This window comes from Ptychodera flava, chromosome 12 (assembly GCF_041260155.1).
Source record: "Ptychodera flava strain L36383 chromosome 12, AS_Pfla_20210202, whole genome shotgun sequence".
Classification (NCBI taxonomy): Eukaryota; Metazoa; Hemichordata; class Enteropneusta; family Ptychoderidae; genus Ptychodera; species Ptychodera flava.
In genome coordinates this window covers 25,962,402-25,984,881 of record NC_091939.1, presented here as the reverse complement: position 1 = coordinate 25,984,881, position 22,480 = coordinate 25,962,402, and the positions used below count along the sequence as shown (strand labels likewise).

General features: G+C 38.4%; 1 protein-coding gene across 1 annotated transcript in view; it reads left to right on the top strand.

Moving 5' to 3' along the window:
• LOC139146207 (uncharacterized) overlaps positions 1-22,480 on the top strand; it is a 101,551-nt gene extending 79,071 nt beyond the window's left edge. Inside the window, exons 12-43 of the mRNA XM_070717615.1 lie at positions 3,650-3,868; positions 4,894-5,080; positions 5,351-5,547; positions 5,829-6,060; positions 6,180-6,386; positions 6,654-6,759; positions 6,938-7,054; positions 7,302-7,469; positions 7,753-7,901; positions 8,248-8,370; positions 8,712-8,850; positions 9,220-9,406; positions 9,765-9,976; positions 10,432-10,547; positions 10,913-11,032; positions 11,178-11,306; positions 11,479-11,700; positions 12,311-12,448; positions 12,787-12,964; positions 13,142-13,279; positions 14,113-14,250; positions 14,722-14,852; positions 15,466-15,613; positions 15,936-16,096; positions 17,144-17,387; positions 17,748-18,320; positions 18,695-18,865; positions 19,454-19,644; positions 20,030-20,141; positions 20,503-20,831; positions 21,037-21,244; positions 21,580-22,480. Coding sequence (XP_070573716.1) covers positions 3,650-3,868; positions 4,894-5,080; positions 5,351-5,547; positions 5,829-6,060; positions 6,180-6,386; positions 6,654-6,759; positions 6,938-7,054; positions 7,302-7,469; positions 7,753-7,901; positions 8,248-8,370; positions 8,712-8,850; positions 9,220-9,406; positions 9,765-9,976; positions 10,432-10,547; positions 10,913-11,032; positions 11,178-11,306; positions 11,479-11,700; positions 12,311-12,448; positions 12,787-12,964; positions 13,142-13,279; positions 14,113-14,250; positions 14,722-14,852; positions 15,466-15,613; positions 15,936-16,096; positions 17,144-17,387; positions 17,748-18,320; positions 18,695-18,865; positions 19,454-19,644; positions 20,030-20,141; positions 20,503-20,831; positions 21,037-21,244; positions 21,580-21,845 — 5,956 coding nt within the window. The 3' untranslated portion in view covers positions 21,846-22,480. The remainder of the gene's footprint in view (positions 1-3,649; positions 3,869-4,893; positions 5,081-5,350; positions 5,548-5,828; positions 6,061-6,179; positions 6,387-6,653; positions 6,760-6,937; positions 7,055-7,301; positions 7,470-7,752; positions 7,902-8,247; positions 8,371-8,711; positions 8,851-9,219; positions 9,407-9,764; positions 9,977-10,431; positions 10,548-10,912; positions 11,033-11,177; positions 11,307-11,478; positions 11,701-12,310; positions 12,449-12,786; positions 12,965-13,141; positions 13,280-14,112; positions 14,251-14,721; positions 14,853-15,465; positions 15,614-15,935; positions 16,097-17,143; positions 17,388-17,747; positions 18,321-18,694; positions 18,866-19,453; positions 19,645-20,029; positions 20,142-20,502; positions 20,832-21,036; positions 21,245-21,579) is intronic.

The following is a 22,480-nucleotide window of genomic DNA, read 5'->3' as shown; positions in this document are numbered from 1 at the left end:
AGACTGCCATATAGATGCTGAGCCGTTTATCACAACACGCTGTTTTCTGTCACTTAACCAGGCCTCAATCCAGTTAGTGATACTGCCGCGAATTCCATGATTTGCTAATTTATAGCAGAGTCTACGGTGTGGTACCTTGTCAAATGCTTTGGCAAAATCCAGATAGACGACATCCACCGGGTCTCCTCCGTCGATAAACTGAGTAATCTCGTCGAGAAACTCCAACAAGTTGGTCATACAAGATTTACCGTGGCAAAAACCGTGTTGCGAGTCAGTAATAAGATTATGTTTTTCCAAGTGCGTAACTATCCGATCCCTGATGATGGACTCCAAGATCTTTCCGCATAGGCTGGTTAGGCTGATTGGTCGATAATTTCCTGGCTCACATTTTAGACCTTTTTTGAAGATAGGAGTAACGTTTGCTACCCTCCAATCGTCCGGGACATTTCCTGAGTTCAAAGATTCGTTGAAAAGCAAGGTTAACGGTAAAGCAAGCTGCTCAGCACAATTTTTCAAAACACATGCTAGGATACTGTCAGGCCCAGGTGCTTTGAAGGAACAGAGACTGGTAAGTTTCTTGACCACATCTTCTCTATTTATCTGCACACTGTGTAACTCCTCTTCTTTGGATAGACTACTTGTCATGACTAGTTGTGGTAAGTTCAGCATATCTTCATTCGTGAAAACAGACACAAAGAAGTGGTTAGAATGTCAGCCATGTCAGCATTTTCACCAATAAGTGCTCCATTTCTGTCGGTCAGAGGTCCTATTGAGTCCTTAAGTTTGTTTTCTGCTTAGAACGAGCATACGCAAAAAAATGCCTTAGGATTATCCTTTATGTGCTTTGCTAGGTTAATTTCATACATTTTTTTGGCTTTCCTAATCTCTGAGATGACGTAGCTCTGTTGCAGTTTATATCGTTGATAGTCTTGTAGACTTCTGCTCTCGGTATAGATACGCCAAAGCTTCCTTTTCTTCCTCACCTGATGCAGCACATGACTCGTCATCCACTTAGGTTTAGATCTGTTCTTGAGCCGCTTCATTGGAATACATTGAGAAGAAACAGCGTTTACAGTGTCTCTAACAAATTTCCATATGTCGTTTGCTGTTTTTCCGTCAAGATTATTGTGCCAGTCAATATCAGCTAACTTTGAAGACAATTTGGGAAAGTCAGCTTTGCATAGATCAGGAGCATAGCCAGCTGGTGATGAATTTACAGTCACTACTTGAACTTCAAAATCAATAATTACATGGTCACTATTACCAAGATGGCCGATTGCGGTAGCTTTGTTTATCATTGTTGGCTCACTAGACAGGATCAGATCAAGGCAATTGTTTTCTCTTGTAGGAAAGCCAACGTGCTGAGTCAGAAAGTTGTCTTGGACACACTGTAGGAACTTTTCACCTTGATTGTCAGACACGATTGATGACCAACTGATGCCAGGGAAATTAAAATCCCCACAAATAACAGCATGGCGATCAGCTGCCTTTGAAAGTACCTTGTATAAATTATTATTGTTTTCTTCAGAGCTGTTGGGTGAGCGGTACACAACACCAAACAAAAGAGGGGGAGCTCCAATCAAGGAAATTTCACACCAGACTGAATTTGTGAAGTTGTGTTCTTGAAGCTTGGTGACTTCTACAGCCATGTAGTCTTCTTTTACGTATAGTAGTACACCTCCTCCTCTGCCATTGAATGTGTCCGTTCTATCTTGTCTGAACGGAGCATGATAACCACTGAGACATAACTCAGCAAGACAAATGTCAGCATATGTCCATGCTTCTGTGATGGCAATTACGTCATAGTCCCCTTCAGTGATTAATGTCGAAAGTTCGTCACGTTTATTCATTATACTACGAGCATTTGTGCAGATACAAGAGAGACAGAGACAGAGAGACAGACGGGGAAACAGACATATGTCAATACCCTTGATTTTTATTTTCAATGTCCAAGTTACTACTGGAAAGGTATATATAACATGACTAAAGTCAATAATTACGTTTTAGCGTTTCCGTTCTGTGAGAATAACCACCATTAGGGACTGGTCAGTTTCTTCAGCCTGGGGGGGGGGGCCGGTGGATTCATGGGGGGGTCACCCTGTTTTTGACGTTAGTGATAGGGGGGGTCACCATGTTTTTGAAATGCCCAATAGGGGGGGGGGTCAGTGTGTTTTTGAATTTTGACACCGGCTCATCATTGCCTAAAATGCTAGTGTCAGCCATAAATTTCATCATTCAGTTGTATTTTTCGGCGCGCCCTTCGGGCGCGTAACTTTATTCATCAGTCATATTTTTCAGCACGCCCAACTTTAACATATCAAGCATACATACATCAGAGATATCTGTATGTTCAATATTTTTCAGCGTGCTCTTCAAGCTCATTACTTTAATATATCAGACATTTTTCAGCATGCCCTTCAAGTGCATGACTTTAATATACAAGGCATATATATCAGAGATATCAGGATGTTTCATATTTTTCGGCGCGTCCTTCGGGCGCCATACTTTAATAAATCAGAGATATCTGTATGTTTGCTAAGTGAAAGTGTACCATTATGAAATCTGCATTTCATATGAAAAGGATGACAAATTCCTGATACTTTTCTGTTCTCTCAATGAGAATTCAGTATGAGAAAGCAACATGCACAAATATTTCATAATATATACATGTATTTGATACAGTGACTTATTTTAGAGATAGAAAAATGACAAGATATCTTTCCTTCTCATTGATGCAATTATTTTCCTTTGTGTCACAGGTTTTCTGTAGAAAGATGTTTTATGAACAAAATAACAGTTAAAAAAGGCAATTTTTGTCATTATTAGCTGTGCTTTTATGGTTTCAATGTTACAAGAAAAGGTCCACTCAGACACTGTACACATCAAATTTGGCTAAAAAAGCTCTCTATGGCTCCTCAGGAGATTTAATTGGATGGTTGGCAAGTCTTAACACCCATCAAAGTTTTTGATTCACTGCTTTTTCCTCTTTGATATTTATGATTGACATCCATTTCTGTACAACAGTTCAGTACATCTGGTTAAGCATAGAAAGTGTGATATATTCACAGCTCATTCAAAATACAGCTCATTCAAAATGTACTGTATTCAAACTTTAAGATTGACACTTTGAAATTCCTATCTTACAACTGACATGTCAACAATTTCATTAAAACATACAATGACTATTTAAAATATAAATATATGTAAAATGTAAAATGTAATATATAATATATATATATATATATATATATATATATATATATATATATATATATATATATATATATATATATATATATATATATATATATATATACACAAAATGTATACAATGTGCCCTCCCGGTTATCACCATAATGGTTTTATGGCAACCTCTGAACTTGGGCACAGAGAGTACGGTTATATATATATATATATAGATTATATATAATTTATGTCCACCTTTTGTTTTACCTATGTCGCGCGCTGGGGGGGGGTCACCCTGTTTTCGAAATTTGGAATAGGGGGGGTCACCCTGTTTTCAAAATTTGGAATAGGGGGGTCAGCCACTTTTTGACGTCAGCAAAAAATAATCCACCGCCCCCCCCCAGGCCGAAGAAACTGACCAGTCCCTTATTTATCCCATTCCTTCATACCATGCACCTTGCAGCTCTGCCAGCGTATGGGACTTTGTCATTGCATACAAGCCAGTGTACACAGTCAACAACGTTCAAGAAACGGACGTTACTTTAAGACCTGGGAAGCATTATCGTTCCATTGTACAGTTCTGTCATCCAGCCGGATGTTACGAACCTATTACTAGCGGTGGATTCTGGGTAATCCCGCATCGTCCCGTAGCAATTGGAATCGAAGAAGTCACCTATGATAGGTAAGCTTTACTGATCATATATTATATGTACCCAGTAACACTGAGCAATATAGTAGTGGTTTCATAGGGTCTCTGTTGCCCTCCTTTGCAAATATGAAATAATTATATTTATCACATGCACAAGCCAACTTTGTCGTCTCCGAACAAAAAATACGGGATTTATTCTCTGGTCGTTCTACGTCACGACAACCCGCGTCTATGTCATCAATTTTGGTGCGTAGGACCTTTTTTTGTCGATCTTCGGTGTGCTCGTAAATATGTAAACAAATAACATGGCGGCCGATGTTTCTCCCACGATCAAAAGTCATGTAATGAAATCGATATTTTCACAGACTACGACATTACTAATTCGAACAATGTAAACACAAGAGTGTACCGCCTGTATATTCCGAAGGAATTACGTGAATAATTTGCCGAAACAACGAACTCGAAGCTGGTCGCGTATACCGTGGGTTCCGTACGCATTGCAAACAGGGTCAGGCGCGACGTTTACAGTGTTCGCGCCGTCGAGATTCAGGCGATATTTGTTCCCGAAAAATAGCGTATCTTCGTCTGTTATAAATTTCTAGGACTATGCTATCTTTGAAATAGAGTATAACTTTGCGGAAGGTAGCCTACGTGTAGACCGAGAGCTGTCATTTGCTCCACACACGAACGAACGTGAGCGCTAATGCACACGACGGACGACTGGAAATGATTGACAACTTGTGCACGGCGTACTGATATTTATTTCTAAAGTAGTTCAAAGTTTAAACACGGAATCGTCATGGAAAACTTATTTTATTTTGCAAAAAATAACGAATTCTTGGCTTGTGCATGTGATAAGTATATTATTCCCTAATATTTTTCTTCGTTCAGCTCGGAAAATACTCGTGACATAATGACCGTGTCACCACTCGTCTTCGACTCGTGGTGACACGGTCATTACGTCACTCGTATTTTCCTTCGCTGAACGAAGAAAAATATTAGGGAATAATATCTAATTAATAGAATAATGTTTATATCATTTCTAATCATTCCGATAGTGCCTCACGGGTTCTTAGTTTCACGTGGTATCCTTTCAAGCAAGAAGAGGTAGTGGGAGAAAGCCAGGAAGATCCAATCGACTACTATGAATGGAGTATAAATGTCTTGACAGCAGATGGAGATACACAGCACGGGAACATTTTGATGCCGTGGCGAAGAATTAATGCAACCGTGGTGTCAAATCAAGTAAGTTTTGCATATTGATTCAGTGCCATCATCGAAAGTAGAAGTTATACATATGTCTTTGCATGCAAGTCAAATTAGAGAAAAAATGCATCACTTTTTCAAAGTAAAAAAACGCATACTTCATTTAGCACTCTGTTCCTCGGACATATCCGAGAATGACGCACATCAGCATGCCGCAATACATGGAAATTTTGACCGAATGTCTTGCTCTGTGAATATCTGTGCAGGAAGAAAAGTCTACCTTAAATGATAAATCTAACTCTTCTTTAGCTACACCACGCCACTACTCTGTCAGCGGAACTTGACTTCAGCGATTGTCTCCGACTTGGATTGCGTGGATACAACAAAGCTGGACTCAGCACTACAGTTCACAAAGAGATAAAAGATTGCAGTGTGGTTGGTCACATCACAAAGAACGTTGTTATCGACGCTGTAGGAGAGTATGAACATGAAAATGACGATGTGAGGTATTGTGAAATATTGTGAAATACTTACCTCTGATTACCAGCTGTTTACTCTTTTTTTCTCTCATAGCATCTGCGTCTGCGCACGATGAAAATGATATTTGCCTTTACTATAAAATGCAGTATTGTATGTTAAGTTTAATGCATCTTACACTCTTCAGATGGTCAATGTTCTAACACAATAATTGTCCGAAGATTACAGGGCGCATTTTTCTTATAAATATGATTACACTGTATCTTAAGAAAATCTACATCCGTAATCTAACACTTTCGTATTTGTACAGGGATATTCGACTCTCCGATTATTTAGACCGACAAACTTCAGATGCTGAGTATACACGTTCAAAGCACAAGCTGTCTGCAGTGTGGCCGGGTCTGAAGCATGGAAATTTCAGCTGGAAAGTCATCTCTGATCAAACTTTGGACCGTAACGCATATCAAACACCGGCACAACACATCAACTTTGATTCGTACCAATGTTCTTCGCCACATGTTATGCGTTGCGGCGAGACACAGGTGAGGACCATCAAAGTTTGCACAATTATTTTATTTTCTTAATCAGAACTCTCTTTTTGGGCCTTTTCTTAGGAAATCTTTGATTTATTTACAACTGTTTGCATTGCCCACTTTTACAGTTGCAGTACGTTAATGTCGATGGCCTTCAACTACAACACGGCTGGCGTTACTACATCTGCATGCATGCTAATGAAACAGTGACGTATCGTGGCAACTTTGAAGTTATTCTACCGGAAGTGTCAGCCTGTTCTGACGGAATCGTTGCTGATCATACAGCACCGACCACCGGTACAGTGAGGATTGGCAGAGAGGGTCATCGGTTTCAGGTACACTTGTTCGCAATACTAATACGTTGGGCGCACTTTACTTGGCATTAAGCAGTGGAATTAGAGGAACACTCTCATTTGGTCCATAAGAATTCGTCTTTGGCATAATATGATATTAATAGAAATTGGCAAACGCCTACGATTTTTCCCTGATTTGCGTGATATTGTACACAGCGATAAATTATCAAAATTTTAATGATTAACTGAGCTAATTTTAATAGTAAATGGCTTGTTGATGGAAGTGTGACTATCCTTTACATTCTGCAGACATCTACATCTGAACTTAACATTCAATGGAGTGGATTCTACGATGTTGACGAACACGGTCGAAGTTCTCACGGATCCGGTATAAAGATGTACGAGATAGCTATAGGTAAGGATCAACCGTCCGTCTTTAAAATATTCGAGCATGTCTGCCTGTCAGCTGATGTTAATGAGACAAGCGAAACATACGAATTAGATATAGGGATTAGAAAAAAACACAAGAGACTGGTTAAATAATGTTTGCTAAATGATAATGAAGAGAAATTTATGTATTCTTTCTAATTTAGGTTCATGTCCAGGTTGTATTGATGTGCAAAATTACCAATCCGTTGGAATACTGAACTGGATTGTGGTTCATGGTCTGTATCTTCAAGGAGGTCTCACATACTTTGCTACTGTTAGAGGTATTGGTAATTGTTTTATGAATTTTCGGTAAACAATGTCCAAACTCCCCGAATTTCTAATCCAAGTTGTTTGAACAATGTACGCCTAACTTATAAGTTAAGTTTGCATACGGTACAATCAACATTAAACTCAGGGAGAGAGTTTGATATATACAGCTTATTGTTGAACAAAATGAGACATTTGTTGCTGTATTGATCTTTCACTTTGTGAAACGCGCCAAATTGCTATTCGACAATTCTATTGCAGCCACGGACTACGTTGGTTTCACGTCTGAAGCTGTTTCTAACGGTATCACGGTTGACGTTACTACACCACTGAAGTCTGACAGATCCGTAGAATTTGATGGTCGCTTCCTGACTTCAACTTCGTCCATAGCGTCATCATGGACTGGACTGTTCACTGATGGAGAAAGTGGTATGTGCTATACAATCTTTTATTGCCCCTGTGAAGGTGGATGACAAGAAATGAAAACAATACCAGAAAAAGCCAGCCAGGTTACCATTCAATGAAAATAAAATCTTTCAATGTCCCTATTGCTCGTATGTATTGCATTTTACGGCGGCAGTGTGATCATAATTTTTATATTTGACATTGGCCATTGCGAGGTGACAGTTAGATAAACTTTAGTGACGTCAGTATCATCAAAAGTGAGACGAAGACAATAATCATTTTGTCACTCTATTTCCATCATGTGAAGGCATTGTCGAGTACGAATGGTGTGTTGGTTCTAAACCTTGGCATTCAGACGTGTACGCATGCACCACCACTGAACAAGAGGAGAGCGTCCAATCAGATGACGATGATCTTGAACTTCTTGAAGGTCATGTTTACTACGTGATGGTCAAGGTATGTCAACAATGTCAAAGAAAAACGTCTTTGTTGATGCCTTAGTGATATCCACTTATCCTGAAGTTCGTATTTAAGAGGAATCACCCAGCTGTGGCTGCAAAGTTTGAAGTAAATGTGATGGTTTATCCCAAACTTCATCCTGCAGCCTCGTATTAGCTAAGGCTGAACGATGAAGATGGTATATCCCACACTGTATTTAATCGTCATAGAGAAAGACTGCTGATTGTTTCTATAGTTCCTCAATGTATTGCACCTTGGAGCATTGCAGGCTATTTTCCGATATGAAACTTTGGTAAATGTATACGATGTCTAAAAAAATCTAATATTCTATAATCCTTTTTAGGCTTACAATGGAGCAGGGCTTTCGACCGCTGCTGTATCATGGGGTGTGTTGGTAGATGCATCACCACCTCATGGTGGCTTCGTGTATGATGGAGACGACATGAACACAGACAAAGATTACCAGGTGTGGCACCCATTTAACTCGTCTCTAAGTCCCTTCTCATGTCTTGCGGTTCAGATATACACACTATACACCATATAGGAATGGCGGCGTTTGACATATCATGGTGATACACTCTGCGCTATAGGTGGCGTAGATGTAATTTATGATTTTCATATTTGCTTCATAAAGAAAATTCTTCAGACGCTTACACAACACATTTTCGAAATTATCATTTTTTCAATTTGTTTCATAGTTTGATAAGAGAAAAAATATAATGTCTTCACACATTCTACCGTTCAAGGTCCATTTACGCAAAAGATGTACAGAAAAACTTAATTATTTAAATATCTACACTTTTCCAGACACACTTAGACTATCTGGCAGCTCACTGGTATGGATTCTATGATCCCCATTCTCCTGTCACCGGCTATTCATGGAAAATTGGATCTTGTTCAGAATGTGACGATGTCCTGTCAGAAGAGGATGTTGGATTGTCACTCGGTATTAAAAGTCACAATTGTATTATTACTTATAATATTTATAGAGTAAATACTCTGATTCCGTTCTTGTGGTAAATGTTTCGAGTGTGCAGGGTTATGCGGATTCATCGACACTTTGTCAGCAACCACTGTGATCGTTACCTTCGTTTTATTCAAACTTAACAGTTTGAGAATCAAATTTTATTTGCATGTATGTATGTATGTATGTATGTATGTATGTATGTATGTATGTATGTATGTATGTATGTATGCATGTATGTATGTATGTATGTATGTGTTGGCACGTACGTAGTACGTACATACGCACCTGTGTCTGTTTGTATTTACTGATTGCGTCATTGTTTACATGTTTTGTTTTGTTTGTCCTCAGAAATGACTGCATCAAACCTAAACTTAGTAGCAGGCATAAAATACTACACAACCGTCACAGCATGTAACGCTGCTGGACTGTGTACGACTGTGACGTCTGATGGTATCATACCAGATAACTCTCCACCCATTGCTGGCAAAGTATACGACGGAGTGAGTCATGGAGATCAGGCCTTCCAGTTTTCAAGGTAAACCAAATCGATATCGTGTCGCGAAATATGTCTTAGACTTCGAAAACGATTCTTTGTGATATTACATTTTATTTTTTACATATTACCATTGTCATTTGTTACACTGTACTGTCATACAACTAATATGAAGAATGCCAGGTGATGACAGTACTTTGTACGGTCACTTTATGAATACTAGATACATATTTCTCAGTCTTCAAATTTCTCATATAGCAGCAATGACATCATTTTATCCTTGCAACGTATCTATAGAAGTGCAATCGTTCATGCAGTAAGCTGTCATTTTCATCTCTAGTTAATAATAATGCTTAACTGTTCAAGACTTAATACAAAAAAATTATTTCTGATTATCTAGGACATCACTGTCGGCTCACTGGTATAATTTTCACGATCCTCACTCTCAACTTTCACACTACGAGCTTCGTGCAGGAACGACACCCGGGGGTAACGATACTTTACCAAGGACTAGATTACATCTGACCGAGAAGGCATTTATATCGAAGTTGCCAAACCAGCTACAAACTAACGTTCCAATGTACGTGACTATCACAGCATTCAATAAAGCGGGTAAGCATATTAATAAATCCCAGTTGGTAGCTTCAACGTTCCAGTAAATCAAGCACAACGTTTTGAATTCACGTTACAACTTGGCTAAATGCTTTCGAACTGTGGGTCTGACATATAAGAGGATCGGTTTATTGGTGAGTTACAAGACTTTACATCGTGCCAGGATCGATAATCGTAGTCAAATCTCAATCATGTTACCAAGTTGCAGTAGTCACCTGTTTTTAGATGCCACATTTTCATTATAAACGTCACAGGTGTGTATCTAACTCGTCAGAACAATGTACATTTTTCTCGGATTTGTCATATATTCGCCAAAAGTAATGGTCCGTATGCTATCTGTTACTTGCTAAGACAACTGTAATTCGGAGGTCATCATAGACACTTAATCAACCGTAAGTGATTGGTATCTATACTAGTCTGTTCACGAAAGTTGTAAACATTTCTCCCCGCCACAGGTTTGTTTGTAGAACAATCATCGAATGGCGTAGCAGTCGATAACTCCCCACCGACTATCAAACAGAAACCAGCTTATTATGACCGTACCACAGGATCAATTTACAATGGAACTCAAGTATAGTATACACTACTTAATTTTTTTTACTTTGAATTATCGAAACTGAAAATGGAAGATTCTACAGAAATTGTATGACAAAAATTCTTTAACTTCTGTGAACTCATTCTTAGTGACTGTGACTGAACACCATAATGCTTGCAGACATGGCTAGAAATTGGGTCTTTTCTTTTTATTACCATGGTGTACAAAATAATACTCGTATTTGAACGAAAGCTGACTTACAAATATAGTTTAACGTATCTGCAATTAGTTTCAGGATAAATTGACAAGTCTTTCTCTTCATGGATGCCTCTTTGTTCAATATTAGACATAATAAATGTTTGTCAAATTTCTTTTAAGTCTGTTAAATTACTTTTTCCAAGGTATGGAATTCACATCTCAGTGTATCATGGAAATTTGATGACCCGGAAAGTCCAATAGAGACACAGCTCCTCTCAGTGATGACCCATCGCCAGTCTGACGTCACTATTCCATCCGTTACGGTAAATAGTTTGAATTGCTTCTGCCTTGCCGATCTTTATATGTAGGTGCATCACTTTGTCATTATCGGTATATTTTTCTCAAATAAAGTGATACATTGGGATAGTTCAGTTACGGTTAATATTTTCACTGATCTAAACATTACAGGTTCAAGGCAATCTTCATCAGTACACATTCACCAACCTATCACTGCACGATGGTAACACCTACTATGTCCACGTGATAGCATGCAATGCAGCTAAACTGTGTTCATCCAGCGACACAGACGATATCTTGGTAAGACAATCTTTGAATAAATGTTTCAGAAAACCTCTAAAACTGTACTGTCATTAACGTTTAACAAATAGTGGAAATCTAAGAGTCAGAAAGTTATCAGTGAAAAGCATCGTTTATTTGATTGTAATAACTTGAAGCATATGTTTGAATCCATTCTTAACGACATTTCCAGGTTGATTCGAGTCCTCCAACTGTTGGCACCTTCGCTGTGGAGACCGACCACGCGGCTGGTTTAACACGTCATCGGGAAGGCTGGATGACGTATCATCAAAGCCAGGGGCAAAACTCAGCAAATGTTAAACTAGCTTGGTTAGGATTTGCAGATATCCACACAGGAATAAGGCATTACTATGTTGGTGTAGGCAGTAGATATGCTTCATGGGATATGACTGGGGTAAGTAAGAGGGTATATGTAGTTTTTTGAGAGAACCTGTTAACCTTGGCATTGCCGTCACATATTATATTTACACCTATGTTAAATTTCATTTTTTATATGGATGAATATTCCTAATGTGCATCTTCGCTAGCAAATGTCTTTATCTAGGAAGAGCTTCTCCTATAGCTTAGTGCAACGGGCATGTAAATTGGATTTGGTCGACAAGAGTCATCAATGTTGTAAATTAAATGGCCTGTAATGAGCCAATCACGTAATTCCTGAGGCTACAATGTATAATTCAAACTGGTAACGTTGACGAGGCTTGCAAGCCAAGGCTTACAGGCTACCAAGAACTAGGTTGTTGCATTGACTGACAGAGGAATTGAAAGCAGCAGATTCTATTAAAACGAAAGCTATGCCTTTCTATCATGCTGCACTGGAGGTACATATACTTTTGCGTTACCTAAGCCTCCGGTGTTGTACTCTACTCCCGATTGATCCTTAAAAATTGAAGTTATCGGCAAAATGTTGAACACAAACGTTACTTTACCTTTACTTTACTATACCCAGGACTTGATCGGAGCCCTAAGATGATTCTTATGTTTCTACATTGTCGTCTTTTACACAGAATACGACAGTTCAAGTCCAACATTCCAATGGGTCGTCTCATTTCGATGAAGGTAGCATACAAACTTCCATTATCGATATCAACAGAGACCTCGTTCCTGGAGAACACATTTATTTTACGTTATGGGCAGTCAATGAGGTATGAAGTTAATATAAGCGAATAAAGTTCCTGCTTTCAACTTGATATTGTTAACTTTCTTAAAATCATTCAATGTTCATAATTTACCTTCTTAAACATTTTACCGGGTTCAAACATGGTACATTTACTGCATATTTTAATTTAGCATGTCACTTTAACAGAAGCTGTCTGCAGTACTTGAAACGTTCGCAAAATGAGATGGATGTACCGGACAAAATATACTGTTGATCGTGTTTGTGCCTCAATGTGCATAGCTTATCAAATGTACATTGGCAAACCATAAAATATTTATGTTAGAGCAATTTGGGTAACAAAAACACATTGTTTTTGATCAACAGGTTGGTTTGCAGAGCTATGAAGCCCATGAAACGTTTCAGGTGACAAAATCCAATGATCACAGTGGGATTTTGTCTCTGCTGAGGCGATGCGACATACAGACTTGTCAAGGAGACTGCACATGCGCACCACAAAACAAACCGTGTGACTTTACTCCAGAAAACTGCTATGATGTCACAGGTAGGGCATTTGTCCCCATCGCCTTGGTATTACAGTGTCTACTGTATACTATTCATTTCAAACTTAATCGTTGACAATATTTAACGGGGGATGGTCTTGCCAGTTTGTTTTCATTATAAGCCAGTTGATCGACATCTTGAGCATTTGACCGAATCCATATCTTTACTACACCAACAGGAAATGATCTGTATCAACGAATTCAAATCTTTGACGTTACTGATTATAGAGACTTGACATTAATTGACAATATTCAAGACGTCAACTTCACGGCTTCAAGATGTGCCTTAGCTGCAAGATGGAGATCATCAAACGAAGGTGGGGTCATAGAAATGTAAATGCTTTGACGCCTTCTTCCGGATAATATTATAATGCATCATCTGCAGAAACAAAGACATACAACTATATATAGATGAGTATTTAATCACACATTGTTCACAAGTTTTGGCTGAAAGGATATTATGATGTCGATGTCATCAAAATTTTGTCTTACAAGGAAATAAGTGGCTGCCAGTGGTACATACATGTCCTTGGTTCGATTTTCCTCTGTAACACGTACATTTGTGATGCGAAGAACAAAGTGCTAACCTCTCGATAAGACTATTAAACTAATGACGCAGAAAAGGAAAGCCATAATTTCATACAATGTTGAACTTGATGTCTTAAAGTGCCTTTGCGAAATGACATAGTATAATCTAAAGGCAAATCGATTACGTAGTAAGTTGTTTCAAGTTGTGATATGATTCTGTACGCAACCGTTCCTTTTTTGTTCTGTTATTGCACATTGATCGTTTGTCAGTCAAGACAAGTGATGGTAAACAATCAGTGTCGTTGTATCTCCTCGAAACTCATGAAATTCTGATTCATGAAGTCCGGTCATCAACGGTGAAAAGGGGTCCGATAAAGTTTCTTGGAACCAGACCCTTTAACTTAGCACAATTAATTTCCTAGATGGTTCCTTCTAGAGAATTGCGTCTACACAGAATCACCTTAAAATAAAGACTGTTATGATTTGTATCGCTTTGCTTTTAGTTTGTAATATATTTTTCCTGAATTCCATGATGAATGATATGATAACGAAATGCACGTTTTACGGGTGTAAATGACATCACATGTACATATCGTTCTAAATGCACTTTCTCATCTGACAGGAATACCAGTTCAGCGCTATGAATGGAGTGTTGGAAGCAAAGGTGACGCACCGGGAACTGGATTATTGAATCCCGCCTTCGACAGAATATGGCACGACGCTGGTCTGAATACTTTTGCAGTATTTACGACCAGAGATGGTAAGTTAACATTTCAATCTATTCTACAGTTTTATCCAAATAAGTTATAAATATCATCATATTTACAAAACCGCTGCTTAAGTAAAACCCTAATTAAAGGGACATTAGCTGTAACTTTTTACTAATTTTCACTACTCTATTTCAATGTATCAACTACAGAATTTTACTATAATCCGATCATCATGACCAATGCCCGGTTTTCTGTTTGCCAACACGTCCTTTATATGTGACATGACCATTGTTATTGTTGATAAATGTATTCTAGTCCGGACCTGAATAGAAAAGTTAAACAATAACAATGCAGATTATACTCATATAGGGTATATTTATGAGCTAAATATTAGGAATTTCTCCATGGTCTTCAGGGATTCAGACCAGAAACTGCAGATGACACACAGAAACAAACAAATTTTAAAAAATGACCAATTTACAGCTAGTGGATCTTTAAATTAACATAACGTGTCATTTCAGTTTCTCTAAACTCGAAATCGGAGTACGTGTTTTACGTGAAGACGTGGTACGATGGAATGACGTATGCAATATTTACATCAGACGGTGTAAAGTCCGATTACACTCCACCAGCAGTATCGAAGTCACGTAAGGTTAGGTACAGCAATTGCATTAGACATATATTAAAACAATCTCTATAATGTATAACATGAGATTTTAAAGGCGTCGCGTGGGAAGTGAACAAAAAGAGAGGGGAGGGGGTATAGATGATTTCGACTTGGCGGTTTAAAATGCAACAGTTCAGACAAAGCACTTTATCTTTGCATGATGAGATTGCAAAGAACATTTTAGTCCTCAGTTGCTGCTCTGTTAAAGGGACAAAGTCGGCCATTTTTCATGAATTTTGTTTGATACGAGATACCACTTATATTGTTTGACATGTTGAAAGATACTGAATAAATTGGTGATCATGCATATATTCGATTCCGGTTTTAGACAAATTAAATGAAACCATCGCAAAAAGGAATAAATGGTCATGACCATTAATTCATTTTTGCGATGGTTTCATGTATCGTGTCTAAAACCGGGGTCAAATGCATACTAGTAGTCACAAATTCACTCAGTATCTATCAACATGTCAAACAATGTAAGTAGTATCTAGTGTTAAACAAAATTCATGAAAAATGGCCGACTTTGTCCCTTTAACTATTTAATCTTTGCACATTATTTATTTCAGTTGGTTAATTACAGTGTTTTTACATGTAGGTCAAAGATATAGATGACCTTGATAAAGTGATCGACACTGACTATATGACGTCTACATCATCGATTGGCATTTCATGGAAAAATGTTTTCACAGAAGCCGACACTGACATCGAATATTTCTCGGTGTCAATCGGAACACATGTCGGAGGTAAGGGTGATAATGATGATAATAAACACTTGAATAAACATTCATAATTTTCATGTACATTATTACATATTACTAAAAATCTAATAGGTATTCTTACAAAAATGATACAGACCCTATGCGGACTTTATAGATTCTGATTTAATGAAACTCAAACTAGATCTAATCGCATATGCACAATAATATAAATACTGTGTACATACCTTTGCATTGTGTTTATTTAATGCAAAAAATTATCTTGGGTAATTTGGACAACCATAGCTTACGTCGATAATTTTCTAGTAAGATCATATCTTTACAACTTCCGTTTCTATTCTATTCTTAGGCGAGGATATCCAATCGTTCGGAGAGAATATCGTCGCTTCTAATATATTCAAAGTTATGTTGACGGGGTTGAATCTCCAGCCAGGAATGAAATATTATTCTAATGTCAAAGCTGTCAACAGTGCTGGACTTGAGTCGATCGCATCATCTGACGGTTTCGTGGTAAGAATGAAGTTAAGGTCATCAAACAATGGGTTGTTTTAATTTAATTAATGTTTTGTTGAAATGACATTAATAAGAGTTTTCGTGAATGCTCTTCATTTCAGCTATTTAGTGTAAATTCCCAATACAGGAGCTGTATCATTTTGCATTTTATTTACCAAAACAAGACTATTCAATCTTCGGAAAGATGTTTTTGTTCCCTTTTTAAGCCATACCGTCTTTGATACTATCAGTCTTCAATCCTTTGCGACGGATTCGGTCGATTGTTTACGTTTTATGTACCCGCTCGCGGCAGCCATAGTATGACTTTCAAGTCGAAATTTATTTATTTTTTGTTAAAATCTAAGATATGTGTGCTTGCCTATGATTGAAAAAATATTCTTTGGTCACATTTCGGGAAGCAGTTTTACATAAGTTGCTTCTGATTTCGTACTATCTTCCCAAGAAAGGGAAGAAATGCAGCTTATAGGACTTTAATCGCTCGATCAACTTTATAACTCATTATCCATAACCATGCCCTGGCTGTCGCATTTTGATTGGTCGAGCTGAACCACGTGACTGACCACAAATACACAGTAATGGTCTGTTTACATACCCGTGAATATGAATATTAAGATTAACAACTCAAAGTATCGTAACTTTACAGCTCAAACGTAAATCATAATCAATCACAAAATAAAATGGAGCACTTGTAGGTCAAGTTGAGATACTTTTTTCTGAAAACATCTCCGGATTTGCCAATATTTTACAGCGCGCGTGACAGTGCGTCGCGTAATGCTCAGTTTCTGGGGCCCAGTTGTCGTTCGCTCCTGAAATTTTCGGATATTTTGACGGTTTTCTTGGGTTCGCTGATAATATAATGGAAATAACAGACTCCGCGCTGACCATTAACGTTTATTTGTGGGCGCGGGCTCGAGGAAAGCCAAATTAACGGGCTCGGCAAGCCTCGCCCGTTAATTTTTGGCTTTCCTCTCGCCCTTGCCCACAAATAAACGTTAATGGTCAGCGCGTCGTCCGTTATTTCTATATTAACCATATCTGTTCCAGGTTGATACAATGCCGCCAGAGGTCGGCGTGGTGCATGACGGTCTCGGAATTCACGACTCATGGTATCAAAACTCCAGCACTATTGTAGCTGCGTCGTGGCATGGTTTCTCTGACTTGCAGTCATCAATTCATCATTACATATGGTGTGTTGGTACCACGCCTGGAGCAGAAGACGTTCTGCCGTGTGAAGACGTTGGACTCCGTCTGTCGATGGCGACAGCAATTGAAGGCAATCTTAGCCCAGGTGATGAGGTGTTTTATGTACCATTGATATTACAACATTAATTTTCCTCATACACGAGATAAATTAGCATTTCGACTCTTGTGATTCTTTTTGCTATTTGTTATAAAGAAAAGTACAGTTTTGGTGATTTCCAACTAGCTTTACATTTAAAAATCTAAATCTCCCGGGAGCGAGGTATTACATTTTTCAGCAACTTTATACCTCACCCTGAATGTATCAACGAAACGACCTTTAGCAATCTTACGAATGTGATGTTTTAAAATAATTTAGCAAACCATACAAAAACCATCAAATTAAATACATGTAAATAACACGAAATGTGATAGATGTATGTATTCATAAAATTATATATGCGTACAGGTCAAAGTTACTTTTCCAAAGTCGCGGCGGTAGACGCTGCCGGTCTTCAGTCGCAACCAGCCGTTTCTAACGGAATGACCTTGGACACCACTGCCCCAGAGGCTGTAGAAAGCGCCCTCATCGACACAAACTTGATCGGCAACCCTTCATTTGAAGAAGTGGAAGATGGTGAAAACGGTGCACAAGTGGAATGCACGGATCCTGATGTATTCGTCTGCCTTCCATCAGTATGGCAGGTACAAGGAACAGGACATGTCACCCTTGGTTCTGACGTAGGCGCCAACTCAGGTAATGCCTTCATGAATATCTATGGCAGCGTGTCACAGACAGTTGCAACTACGATTGGCGGGAAGTATAGGGTTTCCTTCTATGCAAGTCATCTGCCAGAGTTGACCGCATCTCTTCTGTCACAAGAGGGATATGTTCGTCTCCCTGGCTTGTATCGAGTCTTCAAATTATTCCAAAGGAGAGCGAGAAGTCAGAATCAGTTGGACTGGTATCAACATGTTTATTACTTCACTGCTACGTCAGTATTGTCAAGTGTGACCATTGGATCCTTTGGACAGAAAAGTGGTAAGCGATTGCGCTTGTGTTTTCATGTTTTATCATTTGCATATGGATAATAGATTAAAATTAAAACTCCACTAAAAAGCTATGACCTTACGTAGCATTCGTGAAATGCGGTACGATTTAAGTTAGCAGCTTTTTGAATACTTTTTTGAGAAATGGCAAATTCATCCCGTGAACTCAAGTTTGCAAAGAGGCGTCCTGTATGAAAGTTCAATGTACTGAGTAACGTCAGCTGTTTTAATCTGCTTTTTCAATGATTTAGCATCTCATTTGTATAGTTTGCTTTTTATGCAAGTTTGCGTATCATTTTATGCCGCAATCGCTTTTTAAAATTTACTCGATGGTCTCTATCATGCAATTCCAAATTCTCATTTCAGGAATGGCGGTCGATGACGTTCAACTACACCCAGTCTCTGATCAAGAAAGTACACTGTCTTCCGGTCCAATACATGTTCACTTGCATACGGACACCAAGGAGTTTTCTTTACATGCAGACTGGGATATTACAGATCCTGAAAGTCCAATAGTAGACTACATGGTCGCTATTGGTACAGTCAAAGGTCAATATCAGATATTAAGTATAGACTGGCGATCACGTGAACATTTTTTCTGCTTCATCTTAACGTATACAGTTTTTCCCAAAATATCCGATTTACACGTCCATTCTGACGCTAACCTGCATAAGAAACTGTTTTGTCAAACTGAGGAAAGTAAATTTTGATCAGAAAATTAGAAAAGCGACTGAAGTATAGTTTCTCACATTCATCGCTGTGTGACTTACGGCTGAAAGAGGATAGAGTCCCAGACGTTCAAGTTTAAGTTCAAGACAAGGCATTTCAGTAATGTACTTAGTTGCTGAACAGACGGAAAAAAGAGATACCATAATTTCATGATAAAATACCTGTAAGTTTAACATGACATTCTTCGAATTCATCCATCCTAGCTGTAAAGTAATCGCTTGATTCGAAATCGTGCTGAGTAATATGGAATTTGAGATCGACTTATTTCCTGCCTCGTATACAAAACTGCAACGTCAAACTATGAAAAAATGTATATTGTGTTAGTAAGATAATTCTTACTACATATTGATAACTATGATTTTTTACCAGTATTGTGATATTTTGTATTGGTTTCAGGAGGAACACAATTGCAAGAATTTCAATCTGTAGGTCGGTCGTCCCAAGTATTCATCGACGACTTGCTATTGACCCATGGTTTACCACTTTACGTCACTGTGGTGGCAAAGAATGCCGCTGATCTGACTGCAGTGTTCTACTCTGAACCAATCATGGTTGACATCACACCTCCAGACATTTGCTGTATCGGGGTGAGTTGTTCGAGTATCATGTTATGATTAGTTTATAATTAACGGTTAACCTTGCGTACTCGAGTCATTCACTGTCAAAACCCTGTCAATTGTATGGAATTTCAACAATTTATTTCGGCAATTATAGCGTTCGGGGGCGGGTCTCTTCACAATGTTATCCTTAGGAGTGGGATGAGGGAGTTAAGATCCAGTACATTTACTATGATGTGGCTGTGTTTTGTTAACCCACGGTCCCTTTGTAAGTTTGTTTTTCAGTTGCACCATGATATAAATAGAATTAGCAGTTTGCCGTTGCTAGGAGACGTGAAAGAAGTGATATATTCATACCTTGTGTAAAATGGTGTATGTTATCAATGTTGATAGTTTTTTTAACATTTTGATAAAGGACGGTCCGAACGGGGATGAAGATATCACTCACCAAACATCGTCTGTGATCTCAGTGCATTGGAGGGTTAGTGACCCAGAGAGTGGAATTGAGTATTGTGAATGGGCTGTAGGTAAGGTTACGATTGATCACACAGAACTCTTTATGAATTTGATGATCAATTTTGTATAGTGATTGAAACGAGGTGACAATGACATTGACTGTGTGTCGTTCGGCCATTGTTAGGTTGCATCATTTTAGATTGCATAGACCATATGTGTTATCTATGTATATGTATACATCATAACAATTGCTGATAAGACTTGGTGCTTTTAAGGTCACGGTTATGATAGTGAGTACTAATACTATAGTCAATGGACCCCTTAAATTAGTTTCAGACTTAAATTAGCATTACTGAGGCACATATTTAAATATAAATATTGCACTCATACAATTATTTTACTATTTTACATATCTTTCGAAAATTTTCGCAGGACTGGCGCCCTCATCTTCCACCTTGTCTCCATACACAAGAACAACAACGCTTCATTCGGCATCAGTAGACCTAGACAATCGTTTACATCATGCAGAGACTGTGTATTGCACCGTGCGTTGTAAGAACGTTGCAGGGATGATCAGTGAAATCATATCAAACGGAGTAACCATTGTTAAGGAGAAACCACAATCCCATGAGGCATCGCTTCGAATTGTAACTTCTTCTCCAACCATGTACGATGCAATAGAAGGCCACCAGACTATAGGCAATAATATCAGCGTTGCGTGGGATGGATTTTCTGATTTGTCTGGAATATCTTACTTTGAGGTTAGTTACTGATTCAGATTTGCGAACGTCATTGAGAGCGAGAGAGAGAGAGAGACAGACAGACAGACAGACAGACAGCGCACGATTAGTTTTTTTGTATTTTCTGTACCTCATGACATAATACAGAGTTTCAAAACAATACAGGAACACTTGATCTAGATATACGATAAATTAACCAGATAGCAACATATTTTTGCGCTTCCAGTGTAAACTTCTTGATAGTACAGGAGGCGCTATGAAGACTTGGAGATCAGTCGGGAACAACGGAGAGAAAACTGCAGTATTGACGGGTCTCTCCTTGAAGTCCTACAAAACATATCAAATACAGTTACGGGCCGTTAACTATGGTGGGTTTAAGAGTGAACCAGTCACATCCGATGTTACCATAGAGACGTGTCCACCATATCTTACAGGTAAATATTCCTTCATGAGAAATTGATACAGCCCAGTACGGCACAAATAGTCATTGAGGTCACTTCATCAGTGTTAACATAGTATAGTATCATAGAGTTCACCTCTACTGGGCGTATCCCATCGCCTCCGGAAACTAGCGAGGAAACATTACTAGAACTTACCGACAAAACGATGTATGAACGTTGGATGTATATCCGTCTTTGCATTTTAATAAGCGCCCAAAAATATATAATTTTATTTCTATTACATTTTACGCAGTTGCTTTGTTCCTCTTCGTATGAGGCAAACTTAAGTCATATTGAACCCAACGTTACGATCTTTTCTCATTCATTAGGCCACGGCGTCCACTATTACTGGCCGAGTGAGGGCGCAGTGCACTTAGACTGGAATGGACTGTTCATCAGCAACTCGTCTCTCACCTATGAATTATCAATCGGTTCGGCACGCGGAGGAAGCACTGTTTTGAAGCGGTTTGAAACTCGTACTCCGAATTATCAATTGAATGGTGTAGATCCGTCTATAAAATACTATTTTACCATCGTTGCCTCGAACAAAGCTGGTCTGTTTAAAATGTACAACGCAGAGTTGTCTTACAAATGATGATCTCCACTGTCTTTCTTTTGATGCCGTCAGTAAGCGAAAAGCCTAGCAAAGATGTGAAATAGCTTACTAAGTTCAAGTTTGTTTGGCAAAAATGTCTGTTAGCATGTATGCATTGACACGATTTTATATTTCAACGATTTGGCCTTTCGTTTTATAGAAAATTACACCTATGAAACCGTTCATGACTGTAAGAATCACAATTCTTCTCCGTGTGCAAATGTACTGAGCGCTTTTGTAGTGTATGAAATATTACGACAATATAATGTAATGTAATCTACCGTCTAAACACTCAATCACGAATACTGTAAATATTACAATAAGAGATTTACTTCTTGACGTACTGTAACTCTCAATTCAAGTAGTCCCAGATCGCAAAGTTCAACCACTTCCCGAGAAATGTTCTAGAATTGTCAGAAAACTCAGTTCATCGATGCTTTAAACACGATTGGAACTAATTTGGGATAACTGGATGGTGAAGTAATGTCGATTTAATATACAAACGTAGTCTCATCTGCTTTTCTTTTTACATTACACACTTGTTTATATGAGTAATTTGCAATATTGCAACATTCAGCTGCACGGCACATAACACTTTTGAGAAATTTGAAAAATATGAAAATCCAATTATCCCA